Source organism: Corvus hawaiiensis, chromosome 2 (genome assembly GCF_020740725.1).
Source record: "Corvus hawaiiensis isolate bCorHaw1 chromosome 2, bCorHaw1.pri.cur, whole genome shotgun sequence".
Classification (NCBI taxonomy): domain Eukaryota; kingdom Metazoa; phylum Chordata; class Aves; order Passeriformes; family Corvidae; genus Corvus; species Corvus hawaiiensis.
In genome coordinates this window covers 81,331,448-81,356,489 of record NC_063214.1, presented here as the reverse complement: position 1 = coordinate 81,356,489, position 25,042 = coordinate 81,331,448, and the positions used below count along the sequence as shown (strand labels likewise).

Sequence of the window (25,042 nt, the reverse complement as noted above, 5' to 3'; positions counted from 1 at the left end):
AGCTAGGTTTCTGAATTGTTGCAGCACTCCCTTCTGCATGTGTCATTCCATGTGCCCAGGTGTATGACCATATTAAATGTCTTGTTTAATGCAACCATTAATGCTGAATGTGTGGTCAGCCATATGCAGTTAGGGTTGATGTAAATGGTACTAAGAGGTTACCAGCTCTGTACCTTACCTGGATGCCTCTTGTCATCCTCAATCTTACCCTCTGCTGCCCTCCAGAAGTTACACGGAGGCTTCTGTTAGCTGAATTGATTTGTTAGATCACTCCATAATCTGGCTATTGAGGATGATCAGGCTTAAAACCAGACTTACATCCTCTCTATCTTACAAAAGGAAGAATTTTTTTGTCTGAATTTTTCCCAGCACTGGGCTAAGGAACACTGAACAGTTGAAGCTGCACTGATCTTTAGCAGGGAGTAATGGCAAGCAAGGCAGAAAGGGTTGCAATGGTGACCTTCTGCTGTGACTTGGTAGCAGCTAGACCAATTCTTCTGACTGCAGCCTAAGCAATAAATATGCCATGCTTTGTTATGGTTCTGGTTTTGGCCCTGAATTCAAACACTGTGCCTTCTGTATTGCAGTGTCTTTTCCTGCACTCTCTTGTACCTTGTACTGTAGCATATCTATCTGGGATGGAACTTAGCACCAAATTGTCAACACCTGAATATGAGTGCGGAGTGGAGATGTCCACCTGTGAGCTTCCCCAAAAGTTAATATGTGCATCTAATCATCTGAATAGATCTGTATAGCTGCACTGGCTGTATTGAGTAGCTCCTGCAGGAGCTTAACCAGGTGCAGCTGCCTTCTGAAGACTTGGCTGTGACAGTTGTATTGTGATATGTTCTAGATAAAAGCCTGTAGAGTCTAGTTCAGCTACAGTAAGTGCAGTTGTACTTTTGTTTTTTGTATAAGACTCTTGTGTCCACTAGAGAAGAGGCTTCCATTTTAAATAAATGGACCATGCTTCAAGCCCTGGCTGTTTTTCTTTCTCATCCTGTTACTATATGTTATACTAGCTGTGGTTGCTATTGTAGTTGCTATTGGTGTGAAAAATAAACTAGACAATGTCAGGAAAACTGGTCAGCATCCTGATCATCATCACTCCATGCAGATGTGCACTTGAAGATGGCAATGCTGGGTCTTTTTGACAACTTGTATTATTAACATGAGTTAATTCAGTAGTAATAACACAGCTTAGTTTTCTAATAATCCACTGTTTTTATGTCTTTGTAAAATACATTTTAGAGGCCTGGTTTCTCTTTTTGACAACTTCAAGGTGGTTTGCTGTGCGTCTGGATGCCATCTGTGCCATTTTTGTTATAGTGGTTGCTTTTGGTTCACTGCTTCTCGCCAAGAGTAAGTACAGATGTTAAAAAAAGTTCACCCAGTAATTACCATGTATAGTAATGTCTAATTCTTTTTCATATGTTACTATTTCTAATTGTTTAAAGGCTGTAATTAAGTTAAATGTTTCTTTCTAGATCATGATCTCTTCCTTAGTCTAGGGCATTGGGGCTGTATCTGCTTTCCTGCAAATACTGGAGGAAGTTCAGACATCTTCTGGGCTGAGGCATGCATCTGTCATCATCCCCAAGTGTGCAAACAAACTTGCACTTCTGCAGTCTTCACTTTCGAGAGTCTGGCTTTCAGAGCAATAACAAGAAATAAATCATCTTCTTTTTCCCTACCTCTGTCTTTCTCTTTTGGGCCTACAGGGCTTTGCTTTTCACACTGAAACACCCACGGAGATGCCTCTTAACAACTTTTTTCCTTTCTGCACATGGCACAGTAGGTAAAAAGGCAAGCTAAAGTTCCTAGGGATGCTCTTGTCATATCTTGGATTAGTGGGATAGGCCAGTTCCAGAAAGAAAATTGCCTCGTAATAATACATTTTATGTTCACTGTCACTCATGAACTGTCATTAGTGTATGCATCATCCAGGATGTAGTTGGGTTAGATGTACTAGAATGAGATAGTCATCTAAAACATGAAGGAAGAAGTAATTATCTTGGACATGAAAATTAGTGCTAATTTTCTGTTTTGTTTCTTTTCTTTTTTCTTTGGATAAGTTTTGTATGTTTTACATACAAACATGTGTATTTTAAAATTTGAACACTCTGTGCCACACAACTCTGCAAATTTTGAGCTAGACTTGATGTTAGTAGAATGCAAAAAGACAAGTCAAAACAATGGTCCTGAATCTTTCCTTGCCTCTGGATAAGGAGTAGCTCTCTTCAAGTCAATGGGACTATGTTAGGATAAAGTTTCAAGTAAGTCAGAGGACAATCATGGTTAATATTGGGCAGACAGAATACATTTATTTTGTGAGAGTAGACCCACCGAAAACAGTAAATGCTTTTATAAACAGAGAAGAAATATTCTGTCCTTTTACTTTATCTGATTGCTTATAAGAGTACAAAGTTGGTGTAAATGTTCATAACTAATTTTGAAATAATTTTATGCAAATTTTTTGCTTAGGTTTAGGACCTTATCTAACTTCCTTAGAAAAAAATGTGAAGAGTTAACCAATGCTCAGCCAGATAGGGATGACCCTAAAAATCTGTGTAAGTATGGTCTTGAGACTGAACCTCAGTTTTTAGATAAATGCCAGGTCAAGGAGAATTGGGATTATCTCTTCAAAATGTTTCCAAAAATTGTGGCAGGGAGCTGTTCTGCCTGGAGCTGCTCATTGCACAGATAGCAAGTAGCACGTGACCAAATAAAATTCTGGCTGTGATGCTTCCATCATGTAATAACCTCATGAAAGTGAACTTAAGTGAGATTTTGTGTAATTACAATGTACCAATTTGAGCCTCTTTTTCCTTTCTTCTGCAGCTCTGAATGCGGGGCAGGTTGGATTGGCACTCTCCTATGCAATCACCCTCATGGGAACATTCCAGTGGGGTGTTAGACAAAGTGCTGAAGTTGAAAACCTGGTAATGTTTATTTCTTCCTTTTCCCCTCCTGATTCCTTTCATGCTTGCGACATGAAGCCTTAAGGATGTTTCTTCTTAATTAACTTAGGATATTAATACCTTAGCAAGCAATTGAGGCACCACTCTGCAGTTATAAAGGAAAATAACTTCTTTTATGTTATAATTTGTCCGACTGATTTTGCACGTTTGTTGAGATGAATTGTGTCCAGGGACTGTCCTCCATTCATAGTAAGGGAGGTTTTACAATTTCCCTTTACAGCAGAAAGGCAACTGTCTAGTTACAGTGTAGACAATTGCACTGCAACTTGCTAAAGTTGCAATAAATTAATCCCTTTATAAGGAAGATTTTAAATTATGTTTTTATATTTGGTATTTATAATTTATTGTTATTTATTATTGCATTTTAAAATTTTATTTATATCCCTCGTGGCATTTTTAGAGTCCTGTTATTCCATTGCAAAGGGTTATAACTTTTTTATTTATTCTATGTTAACACAAAAGTGAAAGTATTTGTTTATATTCAGCTGAGAAGATTGTGTGTTTTCCAAAATATGATATAAGATGCCTTTGACCAATTCACAGTATTTACTAGCATGTTCTAATTTGCCTGCTTACTCTCTTCTTAAGATAATACATAAGAAAAGTAGATTGTAAAAAAAACATGCTGAACCTAAACCTGGGATTTTTTTTTTGCTGTGTTGACAATTGAAGTTACAGTTTGCTGTACATAGTCTAGGAAATAACATGTAGTCCTTTTGTCGAAGTTACAAAGCCGTGTTTAATTAATAATAATAATAATAATAACAGTGATGTTAGAATTGGTTTTTTTGCTACCACATTGCTTCCTCAGTGCATTTTTCACACACCAGTTAAACTGGTAGTGACAGATTTTGTGAAGAATGAGAAGGAAGCTTTCAGGTTTTTTCCTACCATTGGGGATGTTTTGGAAGTGTGTGGGAGTGTCACACGTACTGAACTGCTTTCTTGGAGGCTCTGATACAGAAATACCTTGGAAAAGAAAGGCAATGTGAAATGCTGGTCACTTCATGGAACTGTGATTAGCATTGACTTCTTTAATAGGTGGACATCCACCAAAAATCCCTTGTTATTGAAGGGTGACTACACTTGGAGGAGGCAAGAACACTTCCTCTCTATTCTGGTGCTAGCTGGTCAAGGGAAGTGATTGTCACACTGCTCAGTGGTGGTGCACCCTCGTTTTGAGTCCTGTGTGCAGTTTTGGGCAGCGCAATACAAAATGAAGCTATTGGAGAGTGTCCAAAGGAGGGCCATGAGGATGGTGGAGGATCTGGAGGTGAAGCCTTATGAGGAGTGGCTGAGGTCACTTGGGCTGTTCAGCTTGGAAAAGAGGAGACTGAGGGGAGACCTCATTGCAGCCTACAACTTCCTCATGAGGGGAAGAAGAGGAGCAGGCACTGATCTCTTCTCTGTGGTGACCAGTGACAGGACCCAAGGGAATGGCATGAAGCTGTGTCAGGGGAGGTTTAGGTTGGATATTAGGAAAAGGTTCTTCACCCAGAGGGTGGATGGGCACCGGAACAGGCTCCCCAGGGAAGTGGACACGGCATCAAGTCTGCCAGAGTTCAAGAAGCATTTGGACATTGCTCTAAGGCACATGGTGTGATTTTTTTGGCGTTGTCCTGTGCAGGGCTAGGAGTCTAACTCATTCATGTGTCTGCCTGTAGTTCATTTGGCAATTTCATTTCTAGCTTTGGCTTTCCAACACACAATGGATTGGTGTCATCTTAGTCAAGTCTGACAGGCAGCTCTCACAGCTTAATTTTCTTAATACTTATGCACGTACTTAGATTTGTAATTAATCCTACTGATGAGAAATGCTTATGTATGGCTTTATGTATCATGATAGATTCAGATCTGTAGTAGGACATGAGATGCATTCTTCCCACTTTTTTAGCTGTATAATGAAAGCCTAGAATGGCACCAAATACTCTTATCTGTGTTTAAAAGAAAAACCATGGAGTAATTTGCATTGAATCTCTATAGTAAAAATGCACACACATGTTTATATGCATGCAGTATTTGCAGTGTATGCAACAGGATGAAGTTCACGTATTTATGTCTCCTTTCCTCTCCTTAGATGATATCAGTAGAAAGAGTGATGGAGTACACAGAACTTGAAAAAGAAGCTCCTTGGGAGACCAACAAACATCCACCAACAGAATGGCCTAACCAAGGAATGATAGCATTTGAAAATGTTAACTTCACTTACAGTCTAGACGGACCATTGGTTTTAAGACATCTGTCTGTTTTAATTAAACCAAAAGAAAAGGTATGTATATGGCTGTCTTTGGATATTCACAGAACTTAAGCAAAGATGGTAAGTTGACAAGAAGCTGCATGCTAGAAATCCATTATAAAATACATGGATGTTAGGAAAATATTAAGTGTTCTTTTAAAAAATAAGCTTTAATTATATTTATGACAGAAGTTATAGCCTATTTATTTCCTGTAAGTGTAGCATAAATTCATCTTGGAACATAATATTTCAGTCTGTCAAAATAAAGGATTAAACACGTCCATTAATTTCCTTAAAAAAATCTGAGATTCTTCAGAAAGTGGCAGACATTGAAAATACCAGCCAAGCCCAGAATGTTTGTTCAAATCCAAAGCAAATGGACCTGCATTAGGAAATTAGGGATTCAACAGAGCGAACATAATTGGAATCAAGTATGTCAACAGACAAGGTAAGCAAAAACAATTGAAAATAAGGAATGTACATGCCCTTGCACTGAGCCCCAAATGAAAGACAGAAGAAAGAAATACAAATCAGTTGCATAACTTTAGAATTCGGGATTTTATTTCAGTTCCTTTTGGCTACCAATGCAATTAACTCTTGTCATTAATTAGATTGGTAGCCAAAAGAAACATAGAAATAAAACTCTTCCTCCTCTTCAAATCTGACTCCTCCTCCCCAATTCTGACGCTATCCCTGTTGAAAGAGTGCTGCAGGAAAGGTCTCCCCCACAGACAAAATTAAATTAGAGCCCTGCAGTGTTAATTTGTGCTTTGCTGCATTTCAAATGCAGGTGTACTTTTTTGATTAGGAGGTCTTCCCTAGGAGGCTGTTCAACTCTACAGTCATTGCCCTCGCCTCCTCTTTAACATGCTTTTCCATGCAGTTCCAAACCATTTCTTTCCTCAAGTGGACCTTTTTAATAATATGCATGTTCCAAAATTCAATCGGACTTTGCTACATTGAGGTGATCTCCTGGAATTGGCCATGAATGAGTTAAAAATAGTCTTTTGAGAAGAGCCATATGGGCCGTCTCCTTAGCTGTTACATGTCTCTCCAATATAGACAAGAAGTTCTACATTTCTCAGTGAGAGACAGGAAAAAAAATAAAAACAGAAGCAAGAGATATTAGCAGTGCATGACTCAGTTGTTGGTGGGGGCAGGAGAGAGAGGGATCACTGGGGGTATTTATTTTTGCTGAGCAGTTCCGCTGTGGTTTTGTCATCCTGAATTTGCCCAGCTCAAAACTATTGCCAAGAACTTTGTGTTTGCTTTCTATGATGTTTTGCAGAACACTGCAGTAGGCTGCCGCTGTGTAAAATAAATCTCCCAAACATGCCTCCTCCTTATATTGGTTTTAATTCTGGAGAAGCATCTTCTTCAGAACCAGGTTTCCAGATCTGTTGGGGATTCTGCCCATACTGCTGTCAGTGAGAGCTCTTAGGCCTGTTCAGGCCCCTGGTTTATAGAGACTTCTGGTGGCTGCAGTGCCACTGGCAGCAGGAATGAGTTTAAGCTTCTGCTGTGCTTCTAGTTTTTCTTGTAGCCACTCCAGGGCCCAGTTTGGGAAGCTGTGGGGTACAGTAAGAATGAAGGAGGTGGTTGCTAGCAAATCACTCATAGGTTAAGGTCTCTTTTGATCTGTTTGTCTTTCATTCAGTATCTCCCTACAGCCAAAGCAGGTTAGGAAGGACCCTGTGTTTTAAACAACTTTGCTAATGTAGTGTGGCCTGACAGAGACAGACCAGGGAGACACAAACTGCTGTGCCAGCAGCTGGCAGTGGTTAACCTCCTCTGCTACTATAGCTGCAGCAGAGCAAGGTCAGCATGTGTACCATTGGGGTTTAAACATCCCTATCTTTGTTTCAGGGAACTCATGAATGCTTTTTGGCTAACATATTGTTAAATGCACCTTTTCCTGACAGCTTCTGGATCTGCGGGCTACATGAAAAAGTTAGGAAGGTGCAGATGTAGATTTACAGCATGGCAGCTGTGCTCTCAGAACATACCATGAAAGGGAGGTTGCCTGAGGGATAACAAAGACATGGGCAGTTTCAGTGGAGTAGCTGACATGCTGTAAATCTCACATTTTTCTTGCAGCTCTACTATGAAGTACAAGTGACACTTGAGTAATGATGAGCCCAGCGTAGCAGGTGTACTCCTGTGTACGCACATGGCTTCACAGGCAGCACAGTCCTGGCTGTGTGATTCCTGATAGGTGGCTGGCATTTCCATTTGCGACTGGCGCTGTGTTTGCACTGGCTGTGAGCGTGGGCCTCTGAAGAATAAAATGTATTAATCAAATAGATAATGTGTATACTGAGCTATTTCAAATTCTTGTCAATTTTCAGCAGCCTGTAGTCAATTGGACCAAAGATGCAAATAGATTCTTCTAAATATTGAAGAGCATAGTCCTTTCATTTGATGCCAAACTGAAAGTGGGATTTCGACAATATGTAGAGCAGCTGCATTTTTATTTTAAGTATCATTGTATTTTTTTATGGTTTTTTTCTTTATATCCTTGATACAATACTTTATATTGACATTTGCAGAGGAACAATTGAACTTTTGTTTTCACAGCTCTGGTTGTCTGTGTTCTCTATTCAGCATTTTCTTTCTGAACTGTAGTTTATCTGTTCAGAACTATTTTTCCATTGTTTCACTGATATAATTTAGAGTACTAGACATTTTATCATTTATTGTAACAGATTTGCTTAAATTAGTCTGTTAAATAATAAGCACTGTAGACATGTTAATTAGTTTATATACAATAGTGGAATAATGAATGGTTGGATGAAATTGTTGAATCAAAATGTAGAAGTAGAAAATACCTTGTAGATTATGCAGTATAAGTTGCTCCTTGAAGTGTACTTTTCTACTGTGTTGTGTATTTTTTATCAAACGTGGGCACTGCTGTTTTGTCTGAACTTAGTGTCTCTGACTGAAAGTTTCTCCTTGCACTTTGATGCAGTTTCCTGTGCTTAATTTCATTTCAGCAGTCATTGCTGCATACATGTGAGTCTCAGGCAGTGGGTAATTGCCCTCTGGTGTCTGTACGTATACTCATGAAGGTTTTCATCTTTCTTCCTCCTTTCTTCACCTCAATCACTTTGCCAAGCTATATTATACACGTTTCATCCTCATAAATCCTTCCCCATCAAATCAGTATCTCCAACCCATATTAATTTTGTGTTGCACTGCTCTGAACTTTTTCCAGTGTGCTGATTTTTTTTTTTTTGAAAATGTGGGGATTAGAACAGAATGCAGAAATTCTGCCAGATCAGATCTGTGTAGAGGGTTACATCCATTATCTTCTGTGATACGGTTGATTACTGTGCATTGTTTTTCTCTAAGAATCCTTTACCCAAATACAACATTAAAAAAAAATTAAGAAAGAAGAAATATTAGTAGGTCTTAGCCCCTTGTCATTAAAGTTATCAATCCCATATTTTGCATAGTCTCTTTTTTCTGAAAGCTTTATTTTTTTTTCACACTGCTTATGTCTTCTGATTTTTCTTTGGGAACAAAGAGAAGCCTGAATCTCTCTGATTTTATTATTCACTATTTCTTTTGTTTGAAAAGGAATTTCAGCTTGCTGTCATGGCATTGTAGTTTCAATACTTTTTGAAGATGTCTGAAGTATGGATACAGTTTATAATCCTGCTACTTTAAAGTACTTCACCTTAACCATACTAGCCAAAATCAGTCTCAGTTATTTAAATTGGGAGTACATTGTTCCCAGAGTGTTTTATGGGAGTCTTTTTTTGGGTTGAGAAGTAGATGCATGCCTGAAATGATTCGCCTAACATCACCCAGCAAACCAGGTTTAGTATAAAAATTAGCAACCTTGAATCACATTGCTGTGTGCATTGAGCCACTTTATCTTGTTTACACAATAAGATACCACACATTAAGGGGAAATCTTTCACCTTTGAATATGATCCAAGAAATTTTCGTGTATACAAATGTCACCTGAATCCAAACTGATTTAAGAGGAGAGGATTTTTCCTCTTGAAAGAATGTTAATTATAAAGAAGTTTTATTTGGTGCATGTTCTACTGTAAATCCTGTGATGTTGTAAAAACGTTGCTCGACATATTAATTTGTCCTGGAAAGCTCACAGTTTGATTGTACAGGCTTGGCTTGCTCTGTAGGTTGGAATAGTGGGAAGAACTGGAGCTGGGAAAAGCTCTTTGATAGCAGCCCTCTTTCGCTTGGCGGAACCTGAAGGAAGGATTTGGATTGATAAGTACTTGACATCAGAGCTGGGCCTCCATGACTTGCGGAAGAAAATTTCAATTATACCTCAGGTAAGAGAGTGACTTGGTTTGCCATGGATATTTTGTATATAATACCATAGTGTTTAAAGTGCTTTGCTGGGATACGTTCCTCCTGCACCTCTGTAGGCAGTAGACACAGGAACTGTAGCAAGGCGTTATTCTTACTTGAGTACGGTCTTGATTATTTTAAGATAAACAGAATCAATTTTGGGCACTAGAGCATTTTCTCTTCCTAGTTTTGTACCCTGTCTGTTCCTCTGGAATATCTGTGTGTTAGCTGTATGCTGTCCTCCTATAGTCCGGGGAAGAGCAGAGAAAATCTGGTACGTATATACCAATCTTCAGCAGTCCTCTGAAGTCACTTGATCCTTTGGCAGCAATTCCTGCCTGATGCATTGCCTGAAGCTTCCTTAGTAAGGGACTTTGAAGGACCACTTTCACCTCCCTAGTCACCTCTGTACAAACTGACTGGTGATAGATTTAGAAAGAGCAAATGTGCTACCTGGAAGTGAGCTATCAGCTTTTGCATTATTTGGAGAAGGCTGGACAGGAGAAGACCAGGGGAGCAGACAAAAGAGTAGGTCATTATGGCCCATAATAAATAAAACTTGATGAATTTTAGAAGCTGAATGCAAGAAAGGCTGCAGTACAGGAAAAAAAAAAGACAACTAAGACAGTGTTGGAAATAGCCTCATCTCCCATGCTGGAGCAGAAAAAAGGCTGTTCAAAGAAGTCCAGTAGGTAACAGATCTTCTCTCTTAGAGTCTTACTTTCATGAGACATTAAATCAGAGAAGGGTTATGTATAACCTCAAAACTTAGAAGGCAAAGTCTGTGCATGTTACAGTTTCATGAGAGCTCTGGTCTCTTCTGTGGGCATTTGCTCTTCACTGAAGAGGGAGGAAGAGTGAAAAATTCCTATGATGCAAATGTGAAGTCATATTTTGGAAAGTTGTTCATCTGCGCTGTTCTAGCAGGTAGAGTGAAGAGTAGATTGTAAATCAGAAGAATTTTTTTGCCGTGTTCAGCATTTTTTCTCAGATCTCTGTATTTTATTACAGAATCTGTATTTAGAGTTGCATCTGAATGTGTGCTAGTCTGTGGGCGGTATGGCTGTCAGAGTGTATTACTTTCTTTACATTGAGAATCTGATACAAATGGTAATGAGGCTCTTTTTCCCCAAGAATACGAGTCAAAGAAAAGAAACAGGTATGCTATTGAAAAAAAAAATTAAAAAATAGGTACTTCCCCAGCAACTGGATTGTTGCCTAATTCAGGATGTCTTTTGTTTCTGCATGCTGCAGGCTTTGTTATTGCAGTACTCACTGGAACTAGTCATCTTTTGTATGTAAAGAGGACTTTATATGGATTTAAATTCAATTTTTTGTTTGTGTGCAGCGTTCCTTTCTCATGAAAGCAGATGATCATCAGTTCATTCAAGGTCTACAGCTTTTTGAAAGCCTTGCCCACAGCTATTGTGGGCGATTTTTACATTTTGAAGAATTCAACCCAGTTGAACAAAATAGGATACTGAGACAGGAAAACGGCACGTCAAATACAGTTTCTACATGTTGAATGATACAGATGCTCAAAGTTTGCTGAATTCAGTTCTACATGTGAGGTGTTTTCATACACTGGTCTATTGACATAGTTTTAAAACTGTTCTCATCCAGTGGAACTCTGTGATTTTTGTCAAGTTTATATAAGGTTTTCATCATAGACCCAAAAGTTTTGAGTGTCCAAAGGCTAGCAGGTAGCATTTTTTTTTTATGTAAGGGAAGACTGTTTCTACTAAAAATATGCAGAACTATCAAGTGGTGGTATGAAGAAGAAGAGGAAGGAGAGTTTGGAATCAGTAAACTTTTACAGTAAACTTTATGATAGGCATTGTCTTGTACTGTGCTAATAGTAGTGTCAATAATAGGAATAGCAATGTAACATCAGGTAGTTATTTTGCAGCAAATATCTTCATAATTATGTGGGCAGCTGAAAAACCAGAGAGAGAGATGCTTATTAGAATTGCAACACAAAACATGCTAAACAGAACCGTTCCTAGAGAGTGATGAGGCAAGACTGAAGTTTTCTTGTGTGTAAGTTTAAATACCTACCTGGAGAAATAAAAATATGCTTAGGCTTCTAATTGCTTGCTTAGATGGAGCTGTGTAAAGGTTGTGTTTGTAAATCTTTTCTATGCAAATGTTGTCTGCCTCTCTGACTGCAAGCATTTTTACAACAATTATTTACAGGTTAGTCTTATTACTTTCCTCTCATAAACCAGACTGTTTTAAATAATAATCTGTGTCAGAAATGGTAATTAAAAAATATCCTTATCTTCTGTTGCAGTGCGTGTCTGTTGTTAGGACTTTCATAATAGTTATGAACACTTTATAGGTTCAGCCTCTTCTTTTGCCAACCTGTAAAAATGGATTGAAAAGGAAAATAAATGTAACAATACCTTTGAAATATGCCAAATGGTGCATTAAAACGTGTATTGTTAAACAAATTACTTTCTAGGTGTTTTTGAAGAAAACTGCTTTTTGGCCTGGAAATGTTTTGTGTTAAACCCTTTTGCTCATTCAACAGGTTTTTAATGACATTGCTATTGCAGCAGATACTTCCAAATAATTGGCATGTTACATCAAGAAGTGTTTATCTTCTTTTATATTGCTTATGGCATGTTCTTTTTTAATTCTTTTATAGCATGCAGATGGTTTAGAAATGAAAAGACAATAAAAGAGTTAAGGTCTGAATTCTATTATGATTTGCTGCAGCCCTTTGGATCTGGGCATCAGTAGGGTTAGATGGGGAGTAAGTCATGACAGGGTAATCTCAGAGTAAGATGAAGTTACCCATTGTAAGTTAGATTTTATTTCCTAGGGGAGAAAGAAAAAAAAAAAAAGAATGCATTTTGCTAAAATTTCTCCAATTTAAAGAAGACTGACAACATGATGAATGGTCTCCACTTATGATTAGCATTGACTTTTGACTTGTTTTTGTCTTTATGTGTGGTATTAAGATGAGTTTAGCCCTAAAGTCGTGTCAGTGCATGACTCTCAGGTCTGGCAACTCACATGACTGAGTACTGATCTATTGTTTAAGGAGTTCTGAACCAAAAGTCCTCTTTCCACTTCTTAAATACTACATTTTCAGTGTGATTTGGGAACTGAGGTAGAATAAAACTTGCTTCGACTGCAGGTAAACCCCCATTGGTACCTGAATGGGAGAAGGTACTGATTTGACTCCCTGGTGTATTTTGAGTGAGAGCTTTGCCCAGCAGTGCTCCAGTTCTAAGTAAGTTTGCTTTGGTGCTGTGGCAGTATAGACTAACTTAGATGTGTTTAGGTTTTAAATGGTGAAAGCTGTTCCTGCTTAGCCCTGATGGTAAAATGGAAGGGCCTTCATGGTATGAAATGAAAAAAAACCACAGCCAAACGGAGAAGGAAAACCAGACAGGCATTGTGAGCTCTTTGATTCCTCTCTAGTTTATGTACTTCCCCAAAGGAACTCCCAAAAGGAGTGTGAGCTTATTAACAGTGCTAGTTGATGGTTTTTCTTAACAATACCATGAGGACAGCAATGATTTCATGTAAGTATATATATAGCTTGTGGCATCAGAACAGTGGCATGTAAATGTCCATTTAAGTACCGACATAACTGTGTACAGCAATTTGCAAACAGACCTGTCCTGTTTGGTAAATTGTCTTCATACAGAGTAGTTGAACACTTGCCTCCCCTGCCACATCCCCCTTAAGCATGCAATTGTATTATACACCTTTGCATTTCAAAAATGATAGCTTGTGGTTGGATACTTCTGTGCTATTGTTGATATAGGTTAGCTGTGATTATCACTGAATTACCTATTGAGTTATAAAACCTGTGTTTATAATGGAATGCTGATTTTACTGGATTTCAGGAGCCTGTTTTATTCACTGGAACTATGAGGAAAAACTTAGATCCTTTCAATGAATACACTGATGAAGAGCTGTGGAATGCCTTGGAAGAGGTGACTTACTAGATCTAATAATGTACATCTGGTATTTAAAATCCACGTAACAATAACATTACAGTGCTTGTGTGTGTTAGGTTTTAGATGTTTTCATTGGGTTTGATAAAGGTATAGCTGTTGATGGAAGAAGGTAGACTATCATATGTGCATTTGTGTATGTGTGTGTGCATGTGTGTGCAGACATGTGTATTATTATATAAGTCTTTTATGAAAAAATTATCCTTTGGGATGATGCCTTGGTTGTATTTTGATTCATATCTTGGTTTTAATGAACATTAATAGATTCTTAACAACATGCTTTAATGTTTCTAGAATTCTAATAACTGACACACTGTGTAATCCAACTTGGCACTTACGCATTTTGTGTCAGAATATAAAAGGCAAACCTTGCATACTTATTGTTGTGTCATCAGACAGACAATAGCTGATTTAAAATAGAGTTACTCATCCTACAATATGTTGACATGTCAACAGGTGCAACTGAAGGAGGTTGTGGAAGATCTACCCAACAAAATGGAGACGCAGCTGGCAGAATCTGGGTCTAATTTTAGTGTTGGTCAGAGACAGCTGGTGTGTCTTGCCAGAGCAGTTCTAAAAAAAAACCGTATTCTTATCATTGATGAAGCAACAGCAAATGTGGACCCAAGGTAAAAACAAAATCTGTCATATTAAAATGAGCTGGTTTCTCTTCTAATATGTTCGTCTCCACTGTAGAGATGAACTTAAATGTGTTATATTTCATGTAGTTTTTACTGCTGTTTTATGTTTTTGATGATACCATCATACTTGTCTATTCAAAATGGAGCAATTGAGCTTTGGCTATGCAGCAGATGATATAAACTACGCGCTCAAAATATCCCTAATTTCAGTGCGTTCCACAGAGTAGGGAAATTAATATTCAAAGTTTATTTGTCCTGCAGCCATGGATTAGAAGACAAGAATGTTCTTGAAAATGCATCTCTGTAACATCAGAATAGCCATGAAACAAGCTGAGTTCTGTTGACTTCTGGAAGAAATGTCTGCTGGAAATAAATAAATACAAAAGATTTAATTCATCTTGCTCCCAAAACCCCCTAAAACTAGAAAGGTGAAAAATGGCTGTAAGCAAAACCAGATACTTCTCGTTATGAGATGCTGTCCTTTCAGATGGCTCAGATGCTGGTGTGTTAAGTTAGAGGTAAAGTAGGGGCAGGGGCAGCAGGTAAGCTGTCCTAAACACCACAGGAATTGCAAAACAGATTTGGAGATGTTTAAATCTACAGGATGGACTCACTTATTCATTATTTTGTCTTGTATAACTCAGGCCAGCAGAATTTTCCCGAATTCATTCCTGTTTGAACTAGAGTGTACTTCTAGAAGAGCATCCAACCTCAATAGCAAAAAAAAATTCAATGACAGCCCTCGTTAAATTGTTCCAATAGCTAAGTACCCCCACTGTTAATTTTTGAAACATTTGAAGCGCTGGTGGAAATATTTTGGAAACAATACTGCAAACGTACTGCATCAATTAGTCTGAGCTGAATATATAGTTCCAACAAACTATGGCTTGAGGGAGAACTCAAAGTCCAAAGAGGACAATAACACAGCAAGTCCCTCAAACAGATGCATTAAGGATTTTGTATGTCATCTGGGCGTGACTCATTTTTCTAACATCTTCTTGGGGGAGAAGTGGTGCCACTGGGGTAGCTTTACAGTTCAGCTGACAGTGTATTTCTAAAACCTTTAGAGAAGTGCATTCCCTTCCCAGAGGTTCTCTTTTTTTTCTTTTTTTTTTTTTTTCTTTTTTACTCTTAGTTTATTTTTGGCTGAGCTCTGATAGATTAACTGTGATTAATCATAGGTGCGGAAATTTAATACCATCTTACTCATCCTCCCTATTTTGGCATCTCGCATGTGTGTTCTCAACTTGCACTATCCATTTAATTGATCTTGATTAATGTGTGCTGCAATATATATTATAATAAGGTAAATGTTTGTTTGTATCAACTCTAGGCATAACAATACAAATAATAACTTGGAACTTCTTCTTTGAATTCAGTTTGCATTACAGTCATTATTACCTTTTCCTTAATGTGTTGGTATAACTAGAGCCAGGTATTTTTTAGCTGTGCAATCTGATAGGATGATCATCAGGAAATGCTGATGTGGGTTGCTTAACTGAGCAGTTAGGGAGGCATTTTTGGCGTGTAAGGAAAACCTCCTCCTCTTCTGATGCACAGCCCCCATACCTGGCACCCTTGTCTCTCACCTGGCGGCAAGCACACATCATATCAAGCACTTGAGATGGGAGACCATGGCGAGCTGCCGCCGGCTCTGGAGATACTTTTCCTTTTTTTGTTTGTTATTCTGGCTCTTGATCTCTCTCCCTCAGCAGCCCCAACTGCTGCTGCCACCACGTCCCTTCTGCAGTTCCACCTGGAAGCAGGTGTGAGAAGGCAGGGTTTAGGGGTGGCAGGAAGAGAAGGAAGGGTGAGGTGACGTGAGGCAATGGATGCAGGGTGAGAGATGGGTACTGTACCTTCCCCAGGGCTGAGGGGACTCTCCACCACATTTCTTCAGCTCACCTTTTATCTTCTACTGGAAGTGAAGGGAAGGAATTTGAAGTTCATCCTCCTCCCTCCTTCTCATATGTTCTGGCTCCCATATGTACCCTTATTTCCCCTCTTGCTCCTCAAAGCTGCCACCTGCTCTGCATGTGGCGGGGGTGTGAGTGCTTTTGTGGGGGGGGGAGGAGGAGCTTGCCATAAAGAAGGTTGCCCTAAGTCAGACTACCTGCATGATTCGTGTGATGGCTGACAGACATTTAATTTGATTTTATCTTCTTGGTCCATTCTCACCCTGAAGAACAGTCTGGTTTTAAAGCACTTGAAATGTTCTGGAAAGTTATGTGAAACCTGGAGCAGAAGAGCTGAAAATCTTCATGTAGTTGCTTTGGTGATATACTGAAGCAAAATCATTAGTAACTGAGACTTTTTAAAAATACTGACTTTGTTTTAGTTTACTAGGCTTTCTGCTCACTGACTACAGTATTGTGTGTTAACTCGTATTTTTGCTTACAGAGGACAAAACTTTCGGGGAGCAAACCACTGCCACATTTTTACATTGGTTGTTCATTGAATCTGGTGAAAACAGCTGTTGCACATAGTTCAGTTCATTAGCCATCTTAACCTTGTAAGGTTTAACCTTTTATTACATCTGACTGCTATCTGCAACTCTTTTTCTTTTGGAGAAGTTATCTAAGCCTCTCAGTAATTGTGTAGTGTGAGATATTTCAGGATAATCCCAGGAGGACATTAGACAGAAGATAATGACTTACCCAGTTTTCCTTTCAGCAGCTTGGTTGCTTCTCATTCAGATCATATTTATTCTTCCTCTTTAGATAGTTTTCTTTTTGCACAGTCAGCTAATTCAGGTCACACCAGATCTTGGGTTGCTGGGAAACTTGGTGTTAGATCTCAACCTGTGGTGCCTGTGGGACAGCTATACCACCATTTTGTGCTTTCTTATTGTATTGTACCTTGCAGTAGGGAGTGGTTCCCATTTTTATATAATCAGATTAGGATTGATCTTTTGTCTTCCAGCAGCCCTGGTTTTGGTATTTGGGTTGCATCTTTGGTTTTTAATGTGCCTGAAAGATGATGGGGTTTGATGTACTGAAGTGGGCGATGAAATCACTTGGCACTTGCCTAGACACTTGCTCAGTGTGGGTAGACACCACTAAGAATCCATTTATGCCCTGAAAAAGGGACAGAAATGATGCTTCTGTTGGTACTTTCCTAGCTCTAACTGGTATGTGGTACAGTCTCTACACTCTGTCAGCACATAATTCTGTATACAGATGCTTTTCTTGATCTTTCTATATTTTCTTGCTTTCGCTACCTTCTTCCCAGGATTCTCCTAGAGGTTGCTGATGGTGCTTCTGCCTGCTGTCCCAAAAACTATGCTCCAAGATCTACCACGAACCTTGGAGACAATCTAGCCAAGTGTCAGTCAGCAGGCATGTCTGCATGAGATTGTGTACTGTGATATTTGAAGATGGAGATTAAGTCTGTTCCTGATTACTCTGTAGTCTCATTTTAGAACATTTGTCACACCCACAATATGGACAGCAGTTTCTTGTTAGTGATAAGCTTGTGTTCAAGAAATACCTGTTTAAGATAATAGTTTGATTGTATCTCTTAAGAATGAGAGGTTTTTTTCTTGTAAATGTAGGAAGCGATAGTGCTATAAAGAATACATGTAATAAAAGAAGATAAAATAAATGAATGCAGAGGACAGGGATGTTCAGGGCTGAGGCATTCTCAGAAAACAGTAGGAATAACCTGAGTTACAAATAATTTTGAGCCCTTCGTAAAGTTGTTCTCAAAGTTTCTGAGTAAGCTGTGATTCTCATGTTCTGTAGTAGCTCTGCAGGAAACTTCACCTTGAGCTTGACTGTAAGGAAAGAAAAAGGCTTTCTTTACACAGTTCTAGGGAGTATTCAGTACTGAATATTCTGTTTCTATTTTGCTATTTCAACCATTACAGAGAACACATCCTGCTGTCTCCATAAGGCTCTTTCATAGTGAGTGTTTTCACAGATGTCCCTGATTTTTTTTCCCTTTGGAGGTAAGAGTAGTCAGGTTGTTGAGGCGTTGCTGAGAAGAGAGCAAAAAAATACACATTCATTAACACTGGGGTGAAAGGACTGGTATTGCTGTGATGTGGAACATGATGAAAAAGTTCCTTTTCTTAAGGAGATAACAGAACTAAGGAGCCTGGCCCTGTCCTGACTTCTCCTCCTGTCTCTTTCCCTGATTGCATACTGGCCTTTGTTCAAAAGGAGTTGAGGAACACCTGCTTCCCACCTTGTTCTTGAGCTTCTTTTAGGAAGTAGGAGCAGAAGGACCAAGCCTCTCAGACTGTGGTCCAGAACCCAGTTCTCTTAAGCTCATGACAGAACTTAAATGTTTCTGTCCCCAGATGAAGGTAACAGTTAGAATGCGTGGAATTCTTACTTAACTCTTTGTGTCTTCCTTCTCTCTGATGATTCTTCCTGTCATCAGCAAGGATCTGTCTTCTCCTTTGTCGTGCTGATTGCTCAACTTAGCTTGTAACAGAAGCTATGTTCATCCTTCAGAGCATGAGCTGGTACTTTCTACTGTGGAAACTTACTGGTTACTTCATTCCTCTAAGTCATCCTGTTCTTCCAAAGTTGTCTGTCCCCTTTTATTGCTGGTGCCTTCTGACATGGTGGCATCAGAACAATTCTCTTTGCGTAATTCATGAAGTGATACCAAATATTTATCATGTGCAGACAGATTCAGTGTGGAGTACTACTTCTGTCTAAAAAAATACTACTTAATCAGAGGAAGATGTGTTTTATAAATCTTTTATGTGTTTTATTTTCCCATTACTTGTAAAAATTTGAAGAATTAAGGCTTTGCAAGCAACTGATTGCAGCCAACGTGTCTGCCTAAATATTCTAGTTTATTCAGATACCTCCTTTGTATTTTTTTAACCTAATCTGCAGAATTTTGTTATACTCCAGTCATCACATATATAAAGAACAAATTCATGTTTTAATAGAAACCCTAGAAATGAGGCCCATGCCTTCAAGTGCTTGACTTCTAGGCTGGAACTTCCTCGGTTCAACTAATCCCAGTATATTTTGAATTCTTTGTCTCATCCTTGTATCTTGGATGAGAATTTTGGGTTCTGTTGCTTTTTCTTCATTGTTGCCATTTGTCTTTCTTTTATTTTTTTTTTTTTTTTGAGGGCTGGTGGGCCATGTATGAGTATTCACAAGGTCTGTCTTTGTGCCCAGGATGGGAGCCAAGGCTACCTGTGCAATGTGGGCTGTCAGGTGCCTCTAGAGGGCATTCATCACTGGATGGCTGCCTAATCCAGGTTCTCAGATTGACCTTCCAGCCATTCCTCTCCCCTTTCACTGACTAAAGAGAGGACTGTAGAGGTCTCCACATATAAGCCTGACTGGTGTCCTCTAAGTTAGGTGGTGTCAATGCTTCTCTTGTACAGTTAGTTACTCCAATAAGCTCCAGTTCTATGAGTATTTCACATTTTTTGCCATAACGCTTGTTTATATGGGTAAAGAACATTCTAGTGGCTTTACTACCTTTCAGTATAATTATATTTCCTTTTCACAGTTCTCAGCTTTATTTGTGACAGTTTTCACTTCAGCCCTGTACTTCAGTGTCTGTGCTCTAGCTTAGTTTTCATTCTTTACAATTCTTCTGTTTCCTTCTGCTGTCCTTTTCTTACAGCAGGCTCACTCTTAACTTGAAATCTTCTGTCTCTTTCCTTGGGTTGTGCATTCCAGTTAATGTTTTTGATTGTTTACAGAGTATGCCAAGTTTTGGGTTTTTTCAGTATTCAAGTTCTTGAGCTATTCCAGTACTATTTTAGTTTACCAACCATCTCCTTTAATTAATCATCTTTTGCATTTGAAATCAAGAACCTTAGTTCTGTGCTGTCTTGTGTTTGTTCTTCAGATGATTTGCAATGAAGGATATTTACTTTCACCAACTTTACTTCATTGCTTGCATGAACTAAATCTTGAAAGACAGTAACAATGATTTTTTTGTTGTAGAAATCAGTAGGACTATCTGAATCTGCAGAATTTTCCCTTTTCTGTAATCAAAGTCTTATCACTAACCCATGCTCTCTCTGGCTTCTGTGCCAGAGCACAAGGTGCTGCGATCTTCCAAAAGCACCTCCAAAGCGCAGCCGCTGAGCAGGATCAGCCACACACACTCACACACGCGTGCACACACACGCGCACGGACAGCTTCAGTGATAGGGGTCGACGGCAAAGAGGGGCAGGAAGGGTCTCTGCACTGAATTCCACAGCAGCAGTTTATTGCTTCCACACCGTGAAGGAAGGGATCAAGAGTCAAAGACTAAGAACAATGAAGAACTCAGGTTTAAGTACAGGAGTGGGGCAAGCACCAGGGACCAATGATCTGAGGTCATGGGGGCGGTACACAGGCAGGACTAGGGAATGGGAGCCAGTGGGGAAGCTCTGGGGGAGTGGTGAGGGGCACAGGCCAATGGGGGGAACCTGGAGTGCAGAACTTTCTAGGACATGAAGCATACAAGGTAGCAAGGGGGTGGGGCGGCCAATGGCCAACCAGGAACATAGAACTGGGGTACATTGACATACCAGAACAATGAATGCTGGGGGAAGCCTTTTCTGTTCACCCTAACCTGGGGAGGATCCCTGATAAAAGGGACTGTTTCACCAGCCAGACTCTCTTTGTCCCTTGTACCCCTGGCTCACTGGCCACCACAAAGTCTGGGAAATTAGTCTCCTGAAATGGAGCCTATTGCTCTGCTTACAAGAAGGAACTCTTTCCTCATCAGGTTCTGAAGGGTAGATTTTGGAGTATGTTTCAAGATATGTCTCCAAGTCATCTGGTATAACAAGAGGAAGAAGCACTGTAATAACTTTATAAACATATTTCCTTCTATCCAGTCATGTTTGATGAAATCATAAAACCTGCCTGCTATTCAGTTATCAATGCAAACATCTTATTGTTGTCTTCATTGCTCTTGCTGTGTTTCAGAACAGATGAGTTAATTCAAAAGACGATCCGTGAAACCTTTGCTCACTGCACAGTGCTGACCATTGCACACCGCTTGAACACCATTATTGACAGTGATAGGATTATGGTAAGACAGCTAACTGCTTCATTTTTTTTTCTTTCCTGAAGAAGAATAATGTTAGTGACTCTTCTTAATTTTGATCCAAAAGTGGGTAGGAATGTAAGTCATATGTTAGACTTATCTAAGTTAACCCCCTTATCCTAGCTACTGTGACTCGCAGCTCATGAAACTGTAGATGTAATGACTGGAAAGAATTCGTGCTTTCTCTGGCCCTGTGCTTTCCATCCTGCAAGGTGCAAACCCACTGTAGGTGAGGTACACCGGGAGACCTGAGCAAATAAACTCTGCCAGTAGTGGGAGCCTATGAAATCTCAACCATGAGGTTCTGGACAGAGTCAGATGGGTTCAGTCAGGTGTATTAATTCAGTCTCGGTGAGCTGAGGGAGACAATAGTTGGTGTGGGATGTGCGAGGAGGAAGTGGTGGAGGTTCTGAGGCAGGAGACATGGAGGTAAGGAGACAGCAGCTGCCCTGGGGCAAAGGTAGTGATGGGAGAAGTGTAAGTAGACTGGTGAGGTAATGACGTGGCCAGCTTTCTAAAGCAAGGTTCAAATAGAGAAGATGAAGCACTACCAATGCAGCAGCCTCTGCCATCTTTACTTCCAATAGAGGAGTGTTATACCCTCTCTGCCATCTTGTCCGCCCCACAGTGCATTGCACATGCATAGAGATTGGGAAATACTTGCTGATTATTTTCATGAAGTCAGTGGTGTTCCCTGGGCTCTCAGGAAATCCACCTAGTTTGTCCTTGACATGATGTGTAGCCTGCAGTTTTACAATTTTCTGCAATAAGAATACGAGCCCTTTGCAAACATCTTCTTCACAGCCAGTTAATGAAATAACTGGCATAGAGGGCAAACCGTGTTCATAAGTGGAACTCAAATTTAACTGGGCTTCAGGCAGAAATTGTCCTTCACCTCTTGGTGGTAAGCTTAAAAAATAACTCTCAACTTTTGTTTTATGGAAGTGAAGCATGATAATTCTTTCTTTTTTTTTTTTTTACTGGATGCTCAAAACATTTTAAAATCTTTGATTGAGTTACAGTGGTTGCCTGAAGTACACAGAATGAAACAATTGCATTTGCTGAGGTGAGTGGTGTTCTGAGGAGCAGAATAGATTGTGAGCTCAGTGATTATAGTTTACAAAGAGAGAAACCAGCAGAACTGCCATAAGTAGTCATGTAATTGCAAGCATTTAACATATAATAAATAAATACTTTCTTCTGCAGTGAATACCTCTCCACAGGTCTGATGGATATGTTGGTGTTCTCTACAACTGAAATGAACAAAAGATTTGTGAGGAAACAACTGTGACCTAATTAATAGCTGTGTGTGTTTGTTAGCTGTCCAAAGGGATTTCTGTGGGTTTTGGTTCATTAACTTCCATTAACGTGTTAGGCACAGAATACTCTTTCCATGAAGATGTTTTCTTAGTTTTACCTTTAATGTCATGAAGTTGCAATGAAAACTAAATGTTTTATTTACTTTTTTTGCCAAAAATTGTTGGAGCAAAGCATAAAAATCACCCTTTTCCCCAAACTACTCAGGATAATTGCCAATTACATAGCTACTCTGTTGCATTTTAAGTGTCTGTACATGATCCTTTTCCTTATGTTGTTTCAGTTTAGTCACTATTAAGATTCTTAGTTTCCTAATAGTCTCATAGTCTTTAATGCTTTTGGCCTCTTTAGAGTATTAAGAAACCGATTTGCAAGAAGATGCCTTTGAGTCTGCAGTCAGTAGCAACTTGTAAATATTTTTCATCTTTGCATTGCTCCATTTTGATCTTACAGATTTCTGTAAACTGAGGGGGAGAGGAGGGCGAGAAAAATTAAAAAAAAGGAAAAGAAAATAGAAAAAAGGAGGAAGCTGACGTGGCTTTGTAACGATCCTGTTTTCTTGACATCCTTAGTTATTGGTTCTGTTTATGGGCAAATCAGAATTATCATCTCATATTTAGAATGATCAGAGTTACGACAGGTGTGCTTCTGTTACACTTTGATTACTCTGTTTACTGAAGCATGTAACTTTCAGTGGGAGTAAAGCAGAATTTTGGAAGAAAAACATGTTAAAAATGCCAAGAAAAAGAATATTCCTCTAGAAGACTAACTATTAGGTAATGAGGACTCTTAACAATAAAACCAGCATTCATGGAAAATTAATTGTTTCCTTCAATATCACAAAAATCGAGAAGACTTAGCTAAAGAAAGCTTTTAGTGTGTTAATAATTTGGTTAGTCAATGGTATGTTTTAGTAATTCACAAATTTAACTTGATGCAGATTCTTTTTGAAGAGTCAGAAATGGACAAAGTGCATTGTTACTGCTTTACCCAGTATTATTAAAAATCCTGGGTTTGTTTCTCCTTTAACTGAGACCTCTGGGTGCAGTAATGGCTTATTTATAAGCCATCCCAAATCTCTGTTGTTTGGTATCGTGATAAGTTTTTTAGAAAATTAGGGAAGAAGAACAAAGATAGAACCTGGCAGTCAAAATATTAACAATTGTCTGTGACAAATAATGAGTAAGTTACTTTTCAAACAAATTTTGGGCAAACTTGTTAAGCTCTCTTGAATCAATCACCCATGTTCAAGCCCATTCCTGAACAAGTGGACATCACCTAGGGCTTTCCTCCCTTCCCATTGAATCAGACTGAAAGGAACCTTCTGCTCAAAGTAGGGTCAGCACTAATTTCACATCAGGTTGCTCAGGACTTGTTCCTGTTGAAAATTTTGAGAAATGTTTGTGTTGAAAATTTTGAGAAATGGAGGCTCTACAGTCTCCGGGCTACCTGCTCCAATGCTTAATTATCTGCCATGAAATCTTTCTTTTCCTTATATCCAGTGAAAGCCTCCCTTCTGTTTATGGCAGTTGCTTCTTGTTTCCCACTGTGTGTCTCACCGAAGAGCCTTCGGTCTTCTCAGTAACTTCTTTGTAAATATGGGAAGGTTGCTGTTAAGCCCCCTGAAGCCATCAGTTCTCCTGGGTGAACACGCCCTGCTCCCTCAGCCTCTCCTCATAGGTGGTCCAGTTCACTGACCACCCTGGTAACCCTATCTCAAGCTTGCTCAAATTTACCTTCCTTTTTCTTGTATTGAGGGGTGAAAACTGGCCATCCTGTCTTGAGTGTATTGGCTGCAGTCCCCAGCTTGGCATTGTCCACGAGTTTTTGATGTAATTCAGTTTAATTACTGGTTAAAGCAGAACTTTACAAAAAGAAACTGTTCGCCTTAGGGTTAATCCAAACATTAAAAAAAAAAAATTAGAACAGAAAATAATTTTGAGAAAGTCATGAGAAAATGTCAAGTTGGATGAGTATGGAAATAGGAACTGAACGTGAACTGTTGCATGTCTGCTCACACCCATCGTAATAACCGGTTCTATTTTAGAAGAGAAGAAAAGCCTACTCAAGGAGGGGAAAAAGGAAGAACAGAATATATTTTATACAACTGTAGACAAATCTGGCCTCAGGAGTTGTTTTAATTCTTGTTTGTTCCATTCCCAAAACCATACCTCTGCTTTCATAATCCAGGTCACGCCTTAAGAGTATTTCCATTATATCTGTCTTAGAGATAAACACATTTTATCAGAACTTCAAACGCTTAAAATCATTGAGGGAAGAGCTGTATTGTGTAACGTGATACTCTCTAACCCAATCGCCTCAATGAGTAATACTGCATTGCACTTGCATAGGACCTTTCATCTGGAAATTGTAACGCTCTTTATAAACATTAATTAATTAAACTTCAAACACCTGGGTGAGATAGGGAAGTATCCATACAATCTTTGGAACCAAAGTTGGAAAGACTTGTTAAGTCAGCCCATCAAATAATACTACCATAAAATTATAATCCAGCGGTTTTCAAGCTGCTTTTTTTTTCT

The 25,042-nt window shown here is 39.1% G+C and overlaps 1 protein-coding gene across 4 annotated transcripts in view; it reads left to right on the top strand.

Moving 5' to 3' along the window:
- The window catches only part of ABCC4 (ATP binding cassette subfamily C member 4), a 142,144-nt gene that overhangs the window by 101,499 nt on the left and 15,603 nt on the right, over nt 1–25,042 (top strand). For 2 of the 4 annotated variants that reach the window (XM_048295785.1, XM_048295783.1), the window contains 7 exons: nt 1,252–1,362; nt 2,842–2,942; nt 5,059–5,250; nt 9,369–9,524; nt 13,407–13,496; nt 13,974–14,146; nt 21,065–21,170. In XM_048295785.1, the coding sequence (XP_048151742.1) occupies nt 1,252–1,362; nt 2,842–2,942; nt 5,059–5,250; nt 9,369–9,524; nt 13,407–13,496; nt 13,974–14,146; nt 21,065–21,170 (929 nt within the window). Of the gene's footprint in view, nt 1–1,251; nt 1,363–2,841; nt 2,943–5,058; nt 5,251–9,368; nt 9,525–12,688; nt 12,785–13,406; nt 13,497–13,973; nt 14,147–21,064; nt 21,171–22,201; nt 22,271–25,042 lie in introns of those variants that run through there. The other 2 variants (XM_048295784.1, XR_007201876.1) reach the window with 2 other exon arrangements.